Source organism: Palaemon carinicauda, chromosome 43 (genome assembly GCF_036898095.1).
Source record: "Palaemon carinicauda isolate YSFRI2023 chromosome 43, ASM3689809v2, whole genome shotgun sequence".
NCBI lineage: Eukaryota > Metazoa > Arthropoda > Malacostraca > Decapoda > Palaemonidae > Palaemon > Palaemon carinicauda.
The window spans coordinates 3,641,252-3,658,531 of record NC_090767.1 but is presented as its reverse complement, the minus strand read 5'-3'; the positions used below and the strand labels follow the sequence as shown (position 1 = coordinate 3,658,531).

At 42.4% G+C, this 17,280-nt stretch overlaps 6 protein-coding genes across 6 annotated transcripts; all 6 read left to right on the top strand.

Annotated features, from left to right (window-relative positions):
* The first annotated feature begins 262 nt into the window (after positions 1–262).
* On the top strand, positions 263–1,453 carry LOC137633521 (keratin-associated protein 6-2-like). The gene is made up of 3 exons (XM_068365815.1): positions 263–337; positions 805–1,056; positions 1,340–1,453. The coding sequence occupies exons 1-3, from the start codon at positions 263–265 to the stop codon at positions 1,451–1,453; spliced, it is 441 nt and encodes a 146-aa protein (XP_068221916.1).
* Positions 1,454–2,375: 922 nt separating this feature from the next.
* Positions 2,376–4,118, top strand: LOC137633519 (occludin-like). Its single transcript, XM_068365814.1, has 4 exons — positions 2,376–2,527; positions 2,751–2,959; positions 3,445–3,582; positions 3,841–4,118. Exons 1-4 carry the CDS (start codon positions 2,376–2,378, stop codon positions 4,116–4,118), a joined length of 777 nt encoding a protein of 258 aa, XP_068221915.1.
* A 3,337-nt stretch (positions 4,119–7,455) lies between these two features.
* On the top strand, positions 7,456–8,799 carry LOC137633518 (keratin-associated protein 21-1-like). Its single transcript, XM_068365813.1, has 4 exons — positions 7,456–7,601; positions 7,839–7,988; positions 8,120–8,239; positions 8,742–8,799. Exons 1-4 carry the CDS (start codon positions 7,456–7,458, stop codon positions 8,797–8,799), a joined length of 474 nt encoding a protein of 157 aa, XP_068221914.1.
* Positions 8,800–12,345: 3,546 nt separating this feature from the next.
* On the top strand, positions 12,346–13,400 carry LOC137633517 (keratin-associated protein 6-1-like). The gene is made up of 2 exons (XM_068365812.1): positions 12,346–12,521; positions 13,235–13,400. The coding sequence occupies exons 1-2, from the start codon at positions 12,346–12,348 to the stop codon at positions 13,398–13,400; spliced, it is 342 nt and encodes a 113-aa protein (XP_068221913.1).
* A 156-nt stretch (positions 13,401–13,556) lies between these two features.
* LOC137633516 (keratin-associated protein 6-2-like) lies at positions 13,557–14,519 on the top strand. Its single transcript, XM_068365811.1, has 2 exons — positions 13,557–13,730; positions 14,340–14,519. Exons 1-2 carry the CDS (start codon positions 13,557–13,559, stop codon positions 14,517–14,519), a joined length of 354 nt encoding a protein of 117 aa, XP_068221912.1.
* A 1,407-nt stretch (positions 14,520–15,926) lies between these two features.
* LOC137633515 (keratin-associated protein 6-5-like) lies at positions 15,927–16,536 on the top strand. Its single transcript, XM_068365810.1, has 2 exons — positions 15,927–16,055; positions 16,288–16,536. Exons 1-2 carry the CDS (start codon positions 15,927–15,929, stop codon positions 16,534–16,536), a joined length of 378 nt encoding a protein of 125 aa, XP_068221911.1.
* The last annotated feature ends 744 nt before the right edge of the window (positions 16,537–17,280 follow it).

Here is a 17,280-nt window from a genome sequence, read left to right as displayed (position 1 = left end):
GCTATGGCTATGTCTATGTCTATGGCTATGGCTATATCTAGGTCCATGTCTATGGCTATGGCTATGGCAAAGTCTACCTGTATGTTTATGTCTATGTCTGTCTATGTCTAAGTCTATGGCTATGGCTATGGCTATGGCTATGTCTCTGGCTATGGCTATGGCTATGTCTATGGCTATGTCTAGAGCTTTGGCTATGGCTATGGCTATGTCTATGGCTATAGCTATGGCTACGGCTATGTCTACCATGGCTATGGTTATGGCTATGGCTATGGCTATGTCCATGTCTATGTCTATGTCTATGGCTAATGCTATGTCTATGTGTATGTCTATGTCTAGAGTTAGGCTATGGTTACAGCTTGCGCTATGACTATGGCTACGGCTACAGCTAAGGCTACATCATTGGCTAAGGCTATAGCTATTGCTACGGCTATGGCTACGGCTCTGGCTATTTCTATGTCTATGGCTATGGCTATGTCTGTGTGGCTATGGCCATAACTATGGCTATGACTCTGGCTATGGCTATAGCAATGGCAATGGCTATGGCTATGGCTATGTCTATGGCTATATATATATATATATCTATGGCTTGTGTCTATGTATATGTGTACCATGGCTATGGCTATGGCTATGTCTATGTCTTTGGCTATGGCTATGTCTCTGTCTATGTCTATAGCTATGGCTAGTCTATGTCTCTGGCTAGGTCTATAGCTATGGCTCTGTCTGTGTTTATGCCTGTCTGTCTATGTCTATGTGTATGTCTATGGCTATGCCTATGGCTATATCTATGTCTATGGCATTGGCTAGTGCTATGGCTTTGTCTCTGGCTATGTCTATGGCTATGGCTATGTCTATGACTATGGCTATGACTATGTCTTTGTCTATGGATATGGCTATGGCTATGGCTATGTCTTTGTCTACCATGGCTACCAAGTCTATATCTATTTCTATGGCTATGTCTATGTCTATAGCTACTGCTATGGCTACAACTATGACTATAGCTATGGCTATGGCTATGGCTATGACTATGTCTATGGCTACGGCTCTGGCTATGTCTATGTCAATGGCTATGGCTATGTATATGTGTATGTCTATGTCTATGTCTGTCTATGACTATTGCTATGTCTATGTCTATGTCTACGTCTATAACTTTGTCTATGGTTATGGCAATGGCTATGGCTATGGCTATGGCTATGTCTATGGCTATGTATACCCTGGCTATGGCTAAGGCTATGTCTATGTCTATGTCTATGGCTATGGCTATGTCTAAGTCTATGTCTATGGCTACCGCCTTCGCTACAGCTATAGCTACGTCTATGGCTATGGCTACGGCTACGGCTAGAGCTATGGCTATGGCTATGGGTATGTCTATGGCTATGGCTATGATTATGGCCATGTCTATGGCTATGTCTCTGTCTATGTCTATGGCTACGTCTACGGCTATGGGTACGGCTAAAGCTATGTCTATGGCTATGGCTAAGGCTATGTCTATGTTATCATGGATATGGCTTTGGCTATGGCTTCGGCAATGTCTATGTCTATGACTAAGGCTATGGCTATGTCTTTGACTATGGTTAAGGCTATGGCTATGGCTATAGCTATGGCTATGGCTATTACTATGGCTATGGCTCTGTCTCTGTCTAGGGCTATGGCTATGAGTATGGCTATGGCTCTGTCTATGTCTATGGCTAGGCTACGGCTAAGGCTACGTCTATGGCTATGCCTATGACTATAACCATGTCTATGGCTATGGCTATGGCTATGTTTATGTCTAAATCTATTTCTATGTCTCTGTCTATGTCTATGGCTATGGCTATGACTATGGCTATTGCTATGTCTATTTCTGTCTATGTCTATGGCTATGGCTATATCTATGTTTATGGCTATGACTATGGCTATATCTATAGCTATGGCTATGACTATGGCTATGGCAATGTCTATGGCTATGGCTATGGCTATGGCTATGGCATTGGCTATGGCTATGGCTCTGTCAATGTCAATGTCTATAGCTATGGCTAAGGCTATGGGTGTTTCTATGGCTATGACTATGGCTAAGTCTATGTCTATGGCTATGTCTATGGCTATGGCTATGGCTATAGCTCTGTCTCTATCTATAGTTATGTCTATGTCTATGGCTATGTCTAAGTCTATGTGTATTGCTATGTTTAAGGCTATGGCTATGGCTATGGCTATGTGTATGTCTATGGCTAGTGCTATGGATGCTCTGGCTATGGCTATGGCTATGATTATGGCTATGTCTATGGCTATGGCTATGTCTATGGCTATGGCTATGTCTATGGCTCTGTCTATTGCTCTGTCTATGGCTATGGCTATGGCTATGTCTATATCTTCAGCTATGGCTGTGTAAGTCTATGTCTATGGCTATGGTTATGGCTATGTCTATGTCTATGGTTATGTCTCTCTCTATGTCTATGGCTATGGCTATGGCTATGGATATGTTTATGGGTATACCCATGGACATGTCCATGTCCATGTCTATGTCTATGTCTATGTCTATGGCTATGGCTATGTAAAAGTCCACGTCCATGGGTACGACTACGGCTAATCTCTGGCTATGACTTTGTCCATGGCTATATCTCTGGCTATAGCTATGGCTATGACTATGTCTATGGCTATATCTAAGTCTCTGGCTATGGCTTTGTCTATGGCTATGTCTATTGCTATATATAGGGCTATGGCTATGGCTATGTCTATGGCTATATCTATGTCTATGGCTATGGCTATGGTTCTAGCTCGGGCAATGTCTATGTCTATGGCTATGTCTGTGTGGCTATGGCTATGGCTATGGCTAAGACTATGGCTATGGCTTTGGCTATGGCAATGGCAATGGCTATGACTATTGTTATGTCTATGGCTACGGATATAGCTACTGCTATGTCTATGTATATGTCAACCATGGCTGAGTCTATGTCTATGGCTATGTCTATGACTATGGCTATGTGTATGTTTATGTCTGTCTATGTCTATGTCTATGGCTATATCTATGTCTATGGCTTTGGCTAAGGCTATGGTTTTGTCTATGGTCATGGCTATGGCTATGTCTTTCTGTGGCTATGGCTATGTCTATGTCTATGGCTCTGGCTATGGCTATGGCTATGTCTATGTCTCTGGCTATGGCTATGGCTATATCTATGTAAACCATGGCTATGGATATGGCTAGGTGTATATCTATGTCTATGGCTATGTGTATGTCTATGTCTATGTCAGTCTATACCTATTGCTATGTCTATGTCTATGTCTTTGTCTATGGCTATATCTATAACTTTGTCTATGGTTATGGCTATGGCTATGGTGATGGCTATGGCTATGGCTATATACACCACGGCTATGGCTAATGCTATGTCTATGTCTATGGCTATGGCTATGTCTATGTCTATGTCTATGGCTACAGCTACGGCTATGGCTATGGCTACGTTTATGGCTAAGGCTACAGCTACGGCTACGGCTACAGCTATGGCTATGGCTATGGCTATGTCTCTGGTTATGTCTATGTCTATGGCTACGGCTATGGCTACATCTATGGCTATGGCTATGGCTACAGCTACGGGTATGTTACGTCAATAGGTATGCTATATCTATGTCTATGGCTATGTCTATATCTATGTCTATGGCTATGGCTATGGCTATAACTATGTCTATGACTATGGCTATGTCTATGGCTATGGCTAAGGCTATGTCTAAGGCTATGGCTAAGACTATGGCTATGTCTATTTCTATGGCTATGGCTATGACTATGACTGTGGCTATAGCTATGGCTATGTGTATGTCTATATCTATGTCTGTCTATGGCTATGGCTAAAGTTATGTCTATGTCTACGATAGGTATGACTATGGCTATGGCTTTGGCAATATCTATGTTTAAATCTAAGGCTCTGGCTATGTCTTTGACTATGGTTAAGGCTATGGCTATGGCTATAGCTATGGCTATGGCTATGGCTATTGCTATGGCTATGGCTCTGTCTATGTCTATGGCTATGTCTATGGCTATGACTATGGCTATGGCTATGGCTATGTCTATGGCTATGCTTATGGCTATGGCTGGTTATGTCTATGTCTTTGGCTGTGGCTATTGCAATTGCTATGGCTATGGCTATGTCTAGGGCTACGGCTATGAGTATGGCTATGACAATGTTTATGTCTATGGCTAGGCTACGGCTATGGGTACGTCTATGGCTATGCGTATGACTATAACCATGTCTCTGGCTATGGCTATGGCTATGTTTATGTCCATATCTATTTCTATGTCTATGTCCATGTCTGTGGCTATGGCTATGACTATGGCTATGGCTATGTCTCTGTGTGTCTATATCTATGGCTATGGCTATATCTATGTCTATGGCTATGACTCTAGCTATATCTATGGCTATGGCTATGACTATGGCTACGGCAATGTCTATGGCTATGGCTATGGCTATGGCTATGGCATTGGCTATGGCTATGGCTCTGTCAATGTCAATGTCTATGGCTATGGCTATGGCTATGGCTATGGGTATGTGTATGGCTATGGCTATGGCTAAGGCTAAGTCTATGTCTATGGCTATGTCTATGGCTATGGCTATGGTTATAACTATGGGTATAGCTCTGGCTATGTGTATCTATGGCTATGGCTATGGCTATGGCTATACCTCTGTCTCTATCTATAGTTATGTCTATGTCTATGGCTATGTCGAAGTCTATGTGTATTGCTATATCTAAGGCTATGATGCTACTCTCTTTGCATCAATTCCATCCCCTGAATGTAGATCTAGGGTTGGTGAATCCCTTAATAGAGATTTAGCTAGAATTAGTGCATGGTACAAATTATGGGGTATGAAGTTGAATCCTAACAAAACTCAAAGTATGATTGTAAGTAGGTCAAGGACGGTGGCTCCTCAACATCCGGATCTCAGTATTGATAATGTTTCTTTAAATATGTATGACTCTTTCAAAATTTTAGGTGTGATTCTCGACAGTAAATTTACTTTTGAGAAACATATAAGGTCTCTGTCTTCTTCAATTGCACAAAAAATAGGCTTATTGAGAAAGTCTTTCAAGATTTTCGGTGATCAATCTATTCTGAAGAAGTGTTTTAATTCTTTCATTCTACCTTGTTTTGAGTATTATTCTCCTGTTTGGTCTTCAGCTGCTGATTCTCATCTCAATTTGTTGGACAAAAACTTACGGTCTATTAAATTTCTTATTCCTGATCTCGGTATTAATCTCTGGCACTGTCGTTCAATTAGTTCATTATGCATGTTGCATAAGATTTTTCACAACTCTGACCATCCTTTACATTCAGATCTCCCTGGACAATTCTATCCTGTTCGTAATACTAGACAGGCAGTTAATTCTAATAGCCAGGCCTTTTCCATCATAAGACTCAATACTACGCAGTACTCAAGAAGTTTTATTCCAGCTGTTACCAAGTTGTGGAATGATCTTCCTAATCGGGTGGTTGAATCAGTAGAACTTCAAAAGTTCAAAGTTGGAGCAAATGCTTTTTTGTTGACCAGGCGGACATGAGTCATTTTATAGTTTATTTATGACATATTTGTTTTTAATGCTGATAATAGTTTATATATGACATGTCTGTTTTGACGTTGTTACTGTTTTTAGAATGATTTATTGTTAATTTGTTCTCTTCATTTATTTATTTCCTTATTTCCTTTCCTCACTGGGCTATTTTTCCCTGTTGGAGCCCCTGGACTTATAGCGTCTTGCTTTTGTAACTAGGGTTGTAGCTTGGATAGTAATAATAATAATAATAATAATAATATGGCTATGGCTATTTCTATGTGTATGTCTATAGCTAGGGCTATGGATGATCTGGCTATGGCTATGGCTATGATTATGGCTATGTCTCTGGCTATGGCTATGTCTATGGCTATGGCTATGTCTATGGCTATGTCTATTGCTCTGTCTATGGCTATGGCTATGGCTATGTCTATATCTTCAGCTATGGCTATGTCTAGGTCTACGTCTATGGCTATGGCTATGTGTATGTCTATGGTTATATCTCTGTCTATGTCTATGGCTATGGCTATGGCTATGGATATGTTTATGGGTATACCCATGGTCATGTCCATATCTATGTCTATGTGTATGGCTATGGCTATGTAAACGTCCACGTTCATGGCTACGGCTACGGCTACGTCTCTGGCTATGACTTTGTCTATGGCTATGTCTATGGCTATATCTATGGCTATGGCTAATGCTATGGCTATGTCTGTGGCTATATCTATGTCTCTAGCTATGGCTTTGTCTATGGCTATGTCTATGGCTATATCTATGGCTATGGCTATGGCTCTGGCTATGTCTATGGCTCTATCTATGTCTATGGCTATGGCTATGGCTCTAGCTTTGGCAATGTCTATGTCTATGGCTATGTCTGTGCGGCTATGGCTATGGCTATGGCTAAGACTATGGCTATGGCTAAGGCTATGCCAATGGCAATGGCTATGGCTATTGCTATGTCTGTCTATGGATAAAGCTACTGCTATGTCTATGTATATTTCTACCATGGCTATGGCTATTGCTATGGCTATGTCTATATCTATGTCTCTGGCTATGGCTGTCTATGTTTATGTCTGTCTATGTCTATGTCTATGTCTATGGTTATGTCTATGTCTCTGGCTTTGGCTATGGCTATGGTTTTGTCTATGTTTCTGGCTATGGCTATGGCTATATCTCTGTCTACCATGGCTATGGCTATGGCTAGGTGTATATCTATGTCTATGGCTATGTCTATATCTATGGGTATGGCTATGGTTACAGCTATGGCTAAAACTATGGCTATGGCTATGTCTATGTCTATGGCTATGTCTTTTGCTATGGCTATGTCTATGTCTATGGCTATGGCTATGGCTATGTCTATGTCTATGTCTATGTCAGTCTATGCCTATTGCTATGTCTGTGTCTATGTCTTTGTCTATGGCTATATCTATAACTTTGTCTATGGTTATGGCTATGGCTATGGTGATGGCTATGGCTATGGCTATGTCTATGGCTGTGGCTATGTCTATGGCTATATATACCATGGCTATGGCAAAGGCTCTGTCTATGTCTATGGCTATGGCTATGTCTATGTCTATGTCTATGGCTACGGCTACGGCTATGGCTATGGCTACGTTTATGGCTAAGGCTACGGCTACGGCAATGGCTACAGCTATGGCTATAGCTATGGCTATGTCTATATCTCTGGCTCTGTCTATGGCTATGGCTATGTCTATGTTTATGTCTGTCTGTCTATGTCTATGTCTATGTCTATGTCTATGGCTATGCCTATGGCTATATCTATGTCTATGACATTGGCTATTGTTATGGCTATTTCTATGGCTATGGCTATGGCTTTGTCTGTCTATGGATATGTCTATGGCTATGGCTATGTCTATGACTATGGCTATGGCTATGTCTTTGTCTATGGATATGGCTATGGCTATAGCTATGTCTTTGTCTACCATGGCTATGGCTATGGCTAATTCTATATCTATTTATATGGCTATGTCTATGTCTATAGCTACTGCTATGGCTACAACTATGGCTATAGCTATGGCTATAGCTATGGCTATGACTATGTCTATGGCTAAGGCTCTGGCTATGTCTATGTCTATGGCTATGGCTATGTATATGTGTATGTCTATGTCTATGTCTGTCTATGCCTATTGCTATGTCTATGTCTATGTCTACGTCTATAACTTTGTCTATGGTTATGGCAAGGGCTATGGCCATGGCTCTGGCTATGTCTATGGCTATGTATACCATGGCTATGGCTAAGGCTATGTCTATGTCTATGGCTATGGCTATGTCTATGTCTATGTCTATGGGTACGGCCTTGGATACAGCTATAGCTACGTCTATGGCTATGGCAATGGCTACGGCTACAACTATGGCTATGGCTATGTGTATGTCTATGGCTATGGCTATGGTTATAGCCATGTCTATGGCTATGTTTCTCTATGTGTCTATGTCTATGGCTACGTCTACGGCTATGGGTACGGCTAAAGCTACATCTGTGGCTATGTCTTTGGCTATGGCTATGGCTCTGGCTTTGGCTACAGCTATGGCTACGGCTACATCAATGGCTATGCTAAGTGTAATTCTGTGTCTAGGTCTATGTCTATAGCTATGGCTATGGCTATGGCAATGTCTATGTCTATGGCTATGGCTATGGCTATGTCTATGTCTACGGCTATAGCTATGGCTATGGCTATGGCTATGACTATGGCCATAGCTATGGCTCTGTGTTTGTCTATGTCTATGTCTGTCTATGGCTATGGCTAAGGCTATGTCTATGCCTACCATGGGTATGGCTATGGCTATGGCTTTGGCAATGTCTATGACTATGGCTAAGGCTATGGCTATGTCTTTGACTAAGGTTAAGGCTATGGCTATGGCTATAGCTATGGATATGGCTATTGCTATGGCTATGGCTATGTCTATGTGTATGGCTATGTCTATGTCAATGGCTATGGCTACGGCTATGGCTATGTCTATGGCTATGGCTCTGGCTATGGCTATGGCTCGTTATGTCTATGTCTTTGACTGTGGCTATTGCAATTGCTATGGCTATGGCTATGTTTAGGGCTATGGCTATGAGTATGGCTATGGCTATGTCTATGTCTATGGCTAGGCTACGTGTATGGCTACGTCTATGGCTATGCCTATGACTATAACCATGTCTATGGCTATGGCTATGGTTATGTTTATGTTCATATCTATTTCTATGTCTATGTCTATGTGTATAGCTATGGCTATGACTATGGCAATGGATATGTCTATGTTTGTCTATGTCTATGGCTATGACTATATCTATGTCTATGGCTATGGCTATGGCTATATCTATGGCTATGGCTATGACTATGGCTATGGCAATGTCTATGGCTATGGCTATGGCTATTGCTATGGCATTGGCTATGGCTATGGCTCTGTCAATATCAATGTATATGGCTATGGCTATGGCTATGGGTATGTCTATGGCTATGGCTATGGCTAAGTCTATGTCTATGGCTATGTCTATGGCTATGGCTATGGCTATAACTATGGCTATAGCTCTGGCTATGTGTATCTATTGCTATGGCTATTGCTATGGCTATAGCTCTGTCTCTATCTATAGTTATGTCTATGTCTATGGCTATGTCTAAGTCTGTGTATTGCTATGTCCAAGGCTAATGCTATGTGTATGTCTATGGCTAGGGCTATGGATGCTACGGCTATGGCTATGGCTATGATTATGGCTATGTCTATGGCTATGGCTATGTCTATGGCTAAGGCTATGTCTATGGCTATGTCTATTGTTCTGTCTATGGCTATGGCTATGGCTATGTCGATATCTTCAGCTATGGCTATGTCTAAGTCTACGTCTATGGCTATGGCTCTGGCTATGGCTATGTCTATGTATGGTTATGTCTCTGTCTATGTCTATGGCTATGGCTATGGCTATGGATATGTTTATGGGTATACCCATGGACATGTCCATGTCCATGTCTATGTCTATGTCTATGGCTATGGCTATGTAAAAGTCCACGTCCATGGCTACGGCTACGGCTACATCTCTGACTATGACTTTCTTTATGGCTATATCTCTGGCTATGGCTATGGCTATGGCTATGTCTATGGCTATATCTATGTCTATGGCTATGGCTATGGCTCTAGCTCGGGCAATGTGTATGTCTATAGCTATGTCTCTGTGGCTATGGCTATGGCTATGGCTAAGGCTATGGCTATGGCTATGGCTATGGCAATGGCAATGGCTCTGGCTATTGCTATGTCTTTGGCTATGAATAGAGCAACTGCTATGTCTTTGTATATGTCTACCATGGCGATATCTATGTCTATGTCTATGTCACTCTATGCCTATTGCTATGTCTATGTCTATGTCAGTCTATGCCTATTGCTATGTCTATATCTATGCCTTTGTCTATGGCTATATCTATAACTTTGTCTATGGTTATGGCTATGGCTTTGGTAATGGCTATGGCTATGGCTATGTTTATGGCTCTGGCTATGTCTATGGCTATATATACCATGGCTATGGCTATGGCTATGTCTATGTCTATGTCTATGGCTATGGCTACGGCTATGGCAATGGCTAAGTTTATGGCTAAAGCTACGGCTACGGCTATGGCTACTGCTATGGCTATGGCTATGGCTATGTCTATGTCTATGTCTATGGCTATGGCTACATCTATGGCTATGGCTATGGCTACCCCTTCGGCTACATTTCGTCAATGGGTATGCTATATCTCTGTCTATGGCTATATCTCTGTCTATGTCTATGGCTATGGCTATGGCTATAGCTATGTCAATGACTATGGCTCTGTCTATGGCTATGACTATGGCTATGTCTAAGGCTATGGCTATGGCTATGTCTATGTCTGTGGCTATGACTATGACTATGACTATAGCTATGGCTATGTCTATGGCTATGTCTATGTTTATGGCTATGGCTATGGCTATGTCTATGTCTACCATGGGTATGGCTATGGCTATGTCTATGTCTATGGCTATGGTTATGGCTATATCTCTGTGTATGGCTATGGCTCTGGCTATGTCTTTGTCTATGGCTATGGCTATGGCTATGGATATAGTTATTGCTATGGCTATTGCTATGGCTATTGCTAAGCCTATGTCTATGGCTATGTCTAAGTCTATGTCTAGGTCTATGGCTATGGCTATGGATAAAGCTATGTCTATGGCTATGGCACTGGCTATGGCTATGGCTGGTTATGTCCGTCTTTGGCTATGGCTATGGCAATTGCTATGGCTATTGCTATGTCTAGCACTATGGCTATGTGTATGGCATTGTCTATATCTATGTCTATGGCTATGGCTATGGCTATGTCTATGTCTATATCAATGGCTATGTCTTTAGCTATGTGTATGTCTATGTCTTTGTCTATGTCTATGGATATGGCTATATCTATATCCATGTCTATGGCTATGGCTATGGCTAAGTTTTTGTGTGTGTCTATGTCTATGTATATCTAAGTCTATGGCTATGGCTATGGCTGTCTCTTACTATGGCTATGGCTATGTCTATGGCTATGGCTATGTCTATGGATTTGGCTTTGGCTATGGCTATGTCTATGGCTATAGCTATGGCTATGGCTATGTCTATCCTGGCTATGGCTGTCTATGGCTATTTCTATGTCTATGTCTATGTGTATGTCTATGGCTATGTCTCTGTGTATGGCTATGGCTATGGCTATGTCTTTGTCTATGGCTATGGCTATGGCTATGGATATAGTTATTGCTATGGCTATTGCTATGGCTATTGCTAAGCCTATGTCTATGGCTATGTCTAAGTCTATGGCTATGGCTATGTCTATGTCTATGTCTATGTCTATTTTTACGTTAGGCTACGGCTACGGACAATGCTATGACTATGGCTACGGCTACAGCTAGGGCTACGTCCTTGGCTACGGCTACAGCTATGGCTACGGCTACGGCTACTGCTCTGGCTGCGTCTATGGCTATGGCTATGTCTATGGCCATGTCTATGGCTTTGGCTATGGCTATGTCTATGTCTATTTATATGGCTATGCCTATGTATTTGGCTATGGCAATGGCTATGTCTATATCTATGGCTATGTCCATGTCTAAGGATATGGCTATGGCTATGGCTATGTCCATATATATGGCTATGTCTGTCTATGTCAATGGCTATAGATATATCTATGGCTATTGCTATATCTATAGCTATGGATATATATATGTCTATGTCCATGGCTATGGCTATGTCTCTATGGCTATGTCTATGTATATGGCTATGGCTCTGGATATATCTATGGCTATGGCTCTGGATATGTCTCTGGCTATGGCTTTGGCTATGGCTATGTTTATTGGTATTACTATGGCTATGTCAATGGCTATGACTATGGCTATGGCTATGTCTATATCTACCTTGGCTATGGCTATGGCTATCGCTATGGCTATGTCTATGGCTAATGCTATGTCTATGTCTACGGCTACGGCTATGGCTTTGGCTACGGCTAAAGCTACAGCTATGGCCATGGCGTCATCTATGGCTATGGCTATGGCTCTGGCTATGGCCATGTCTATGGCTATGGCTATGGCTATGTCTATGCCTATGGCTATGGTATGTCTATGCTATGGCTATGGCTATGGTTATGGCTATGGCTATGGCTATGTTCATGTTTATGTCTAAGGCTATGGCTATGTCTATGTCTATGACAATGGCTATGGCTATATCTATAACTTGGTCTATGGTTATGGCTATGGCTATGGCAATGCCTATGGCTATGGCTATGTGTATGGCTATGGCTATGGCTATGGTTATGTCTATGGCTATGGCTTTAGCTGGTTATGTTTATGTCTTTGGGTATGGCTATGGCAATTGCTAAGGCTATGGCTAGGGCTATGGCTATGTCTTTGTCTATGGCTATGTCTAAGTCTATGGCTATGGTTATGGCTACGTCTATGGCTATGCCTATGGCTATGCCTATGACTATCACCATGTCTATGTCTATGGCTATGGCTATAACTATGGCTATGTCTATGTCTTTGTCTGTCTATGTCTATGGATATGGCTATGTCTATGTCTATGGCTATGGCTATGGCTATATCTATGGCAATGGCTATGACTATGGCTATGGCAATCTCTATGGCTATGGCTCTGGCTATGGCTATGGCATTGGCTATGGCTCTGTCAATGTCAATGTCAATGCCTATGGCTTTGGCTATGGCTATGGCTATGTATATGGCTATGTCTATGTCTATGTCTATGGCTATGGCTATGTCTGTGGCTATGGCTATGGCTATGTCTATGGCTATGACTATTTTTATGTCTGTCTATGGCTATGGCTATGGCTATGGATATGTTTATGGCTATGGCTATGTCTCTGTCTACCACAGGTATGGCTATGGCTATGGCTATGGCTATGTCCATATCTATGTCTATGTGTATGGCTATGTCTATGTCTATGTCTATGTCTACGGTTAGGCTACTGCTACGGCTATGATTACGGCTACAGCTATGGCTAAGGCTACGTCTTCGGCTATGGCTACGACTACGGCTATGGCTATGGCTACAGCTATGGCTACGTCCTCAGCTATGTCTATAGCTATGGCTATGGCTATAGTTATAGCTATAACTATGGCTATGTCCTTTTCTATGTCTATGTCTATGGCTATTGCTATATCTATGTCTATGTCTATGGTAAGGCTACTGCTACGGCTATGGTTACGGCTACAGCTACGGCTAAGGCTACGTCCTCAGCTTTGGCTACGGCTACGGCTACGGCTATGGCTTTGTCTATGTTTATGGCCATGGCTATGGTTATGGCTATAGCTATGGCTATGGCTATTGCTATGGCTATGGCTATGGCTATGTCTCTGTCTATGGCTATGGATATGTCTATGGCTATGGCTATGGCTGTGTCTAAGTCCATGGCTATGTCTATGGCTATGGCTATGTCTATGGCTCTATCTAGGGCTATGGCTATGGCTATATCTATGTCTATGTCTATGTCTAAGTCTATGACTATGGCTCTGTCTATGGCTATTGCTATGGCTATGGCTGGTAATGTCTGTCTTTGGCTATGGCTCTCTATGGCTACAACTATGGCTATGAGTATGTGTATGGCTATGACAATAGAGAAGGCTACGGCTACGGCTATGGCTACGTCTCTGGCTATGGCCATGGCTATGTCTATTTCTATTTCTATGTCTATATCTATGGCTATGGCTATGGCTATGGCTATATCTGTCTATGGGTATGGCTAAATCTATGTCTATGTTGATGTTTATGGCCATGGCCATGGCTATGTCTATGTTTATGGCTATGAGTATGGCTATATCTATGACTATGGCTATGTCTATGGCTATGGCAATGGCTATGGCTATGGCTCTGGCTTTGGGTATGGCTATGGCTATGGCTATTGCTATGTGATGTCTATGTCTATGGCTATGGCTATGTCTATGGGCATGGCTATGGCTAAGGCTATGGTCATGTCTATGGCTATGGCTATAGCTATGTCTGTAGCTATGTCTATGGCTATGGCTATTGCTATGTCTATGTCTATGGCTATGGCTATATCTATGTCTATGTCTATGGCTATGGCTATAGCTAAGTCTATGTGTATGTCTATGTGTATGTCTGTCTATGTCTATGTCTATGGCTATGACTATGGCTATGTCTCTGGCTATAACTATGGCTATGTCTATGAGTATAGCTATGGCTATGGCTATGTCTACCATGGCTATGGCCATGGCTATGGCAATAGCTATGGCTATGTCTATGTCAATGTCTATGTTCATGGCTAATGCTACGACTATGTCTATGTCTATGTCTACAGTTAGGCTATGGCTATGGCTACAGCTAGGGCTACGTCCTCGGCTACGGCTGCAGCTATGGCTACGGCTACAGCTACGGCTCTTGCTACCTCTATGGCTATGGCTATGGCTATGGCCATGTCTATTGCTATGGCTATGGCTATGTCTATGTCTATTTATATTGCTATGCCTATGTTTTTGGCTATGGCTATGTCTATGGCTATGTCTAATGCTATGGCTATGGCTATGGCCCTGTCTATATCTATGGCTATGGCTATGGCTATGGTTCTGTCTATGGCTATGGCTATGTCTAAGGCTATGGCTATGGCTATGTCTATGTCTATGGCTATGGCTATGGCTACGGCTATGGCTATGGCTATGGCTATGGCTATGGACATGGCCAAGCCTATGTCTATGTCTATGGCTATGGCTATGGCTATGGTTATAGCTATGTGCATGCCTATGACTATGGCTATGTCTATGGCTATGGCTCTGGCTATGGCTATTGCCGAGTTTTTGGCTATGGCTATGGCTCTGGCTGAGGCTTTGGCTATGGCTATGGCTATGGCTATGGCTATGTGTGTCTATGGCTACGTCTATATCCATGGCTATGGCTATGGCTATGTCCATTGCTATGTCCATAGCTATGGCTATGGCTATGTCCATGGCTATGTCTGTAGCTATGTGTATGTCTATGGCAATGGCTATGTCTATGGCTCTGGCTCTGGCTCTGGCTAAGTCTATGTCTATGTCTATGTCTATGGCTATGGTTATGTCTAAGTTTATGTCTATGGCTATGGCTATGGCTATGGCTATGGCTATGGTAATGGCAATGGCTATGGCTATGGCTATGGCTATGGATATGTCTATGACTATGTCTATGTCTATGTCTATATCTACCATGGCTACGTCTATGGCTATGTCTATGTCTATGTTTATGGCTTTTTCTATGTCTATGGCTATGTCGATTGCTATGGCTATAGCTATGTTAATATCTATGTCTATGTCTATGGCTATGGCTATTTCTATGTCTATGTTTATGGTTATGGCTATGTCTATGTCTATGTCTATGGCTATGGCTATGGCTCTGTCTATGGATCTGGCTATGGCTATGGCTATTGGTATGTCTATGTTTATGTCTATGGCTATGGCTATGGCTCTGGCTCTGGCTATGTCTATGTCTATGTCTTTGGCTATGTTTATGGCTATGGCTATGACTGTCTATGGCTCTGGCTATGTCTATGGCAATGGCTATGGCTATGGCTATGTCTATGCCTATTGTTATGGCTCTGGCTATGTCTCTGTCTATGTCTATGGCTATGGCTATGTCCACGGCTACGGCTACGGCTATGGCTACGGCTATGGCTATGGCCATGGCTATGGCTATGGCCATGCCCAAGTCAATGTCTATGTCTATGTCTATGTCTATGACTATGGCTATGGATATGGCTATATCTATGGCTATGGCTATGTTTAAGTTTATGGCTATGGCTATGGCTATGGCTATGTCTATGGCTATGGCTATGGCTATGGCTATGTGTATGGCTATGGCTATGGCTATGGCTATGGCTATGGCTATGGCTATGTGTATGGCTATGACTATGGCTATGTCTATGGCTATGGCTATGGCTATGGCTATGTCTATGGCTATGTTTATGTCTATGGCTCTGGCTATGGCTATGTCTATGGCTATGGCTATGGCTCTGGATCTGGCTCTGGCTCTGGCTCTGGCTCTGGCTATGTCTATGTCTATGTCTATGGCTATGGCTATGTCTATATGGCTATGGCTATGGCTATGACTATGGCTATGGCTATGGCTATGGCAATGGTAATGGCATTGGCTATGGCTATGGCTTTGGGTATGGATTTGGCTATGGCTATGGCTATGTTTATGTCTATGTCTACCATGGCTATGGCTATGTCTATGTCTATGGCTATAGCTATGTCTATGTCTATGTCTATGGCTATGTCTGTCTATATCTATGTCTATTTTTACAGTTAGGCTACGGCTACGGACAATGCTATGACTATGGCTACGGCTACAGCTATGGCTACGTCCTTGGCTACGGCTACAGCTATGGCTACGGCTACGGCTACGGCTCTGGCTGCGTCTATGGCTATGGCTATGTGTACGGCCATGTCTATCGCTTTGGCTATGGCTATGTCTATGTCTTTTTATATGGTTATGCCTGTGTGTTTGGCTATGGCTATGGCTATGTCTATATCTATGGCTATGTCTATGTCTAAGGATATGGCTATGGCTATGGCTATGTCTATATCTATGGCTATGTCTATGTATATGTCAATGGCTATAGATATATCTTTGGCTATGGCTATATCTATAGCTATGGATATATATATGTCTATGTCTATGGCTATGGCTATATCTCTATGGCTATGTCTATGTATATGGCTATAGCTCTGGATATGTCTATGGCTATGGCTCTGGATATGTCTCTGGCCATGGCTTTGGCTATGGCTATGTTTATTGGTATTACTATGGCTATGTCTATGGCTTTGGCTATGGCTATGGCTATGTCATTATTTACCTTGGCTATGGCTATGGCTATCGCTATGGCTATATCTATGGCTAATACTATGTCTATGTCTACGGCTACGGCTATGGCTATGGCTACGGCTACGGCTACAGCTATGGCCATGACATCATCTATGGCTATGGCTATGGCTCTGGCTATGGCCATATCTATGGCTATGGCTATGGCTATGTCTATGCCTATGGCTATGGTATGTCTATGGCTATGGCTATGGCTATGTCTATGGCTATGGCTATGGTTATGGCTATGGCTATGGCTATGTTCATGTTTATGTCTAAGGCTATGGCTATGTCTATGTCTATGACAATGGCTATGGCTATATCTATAACTTGGTCTATGGTTATGGCTATGGCTATGGCAATGGCTATATCATGGCTATGTGTATGCTCTGGCTATGGCTATGGCTATGTCTATGGCTATGACTATTTATGGTTAT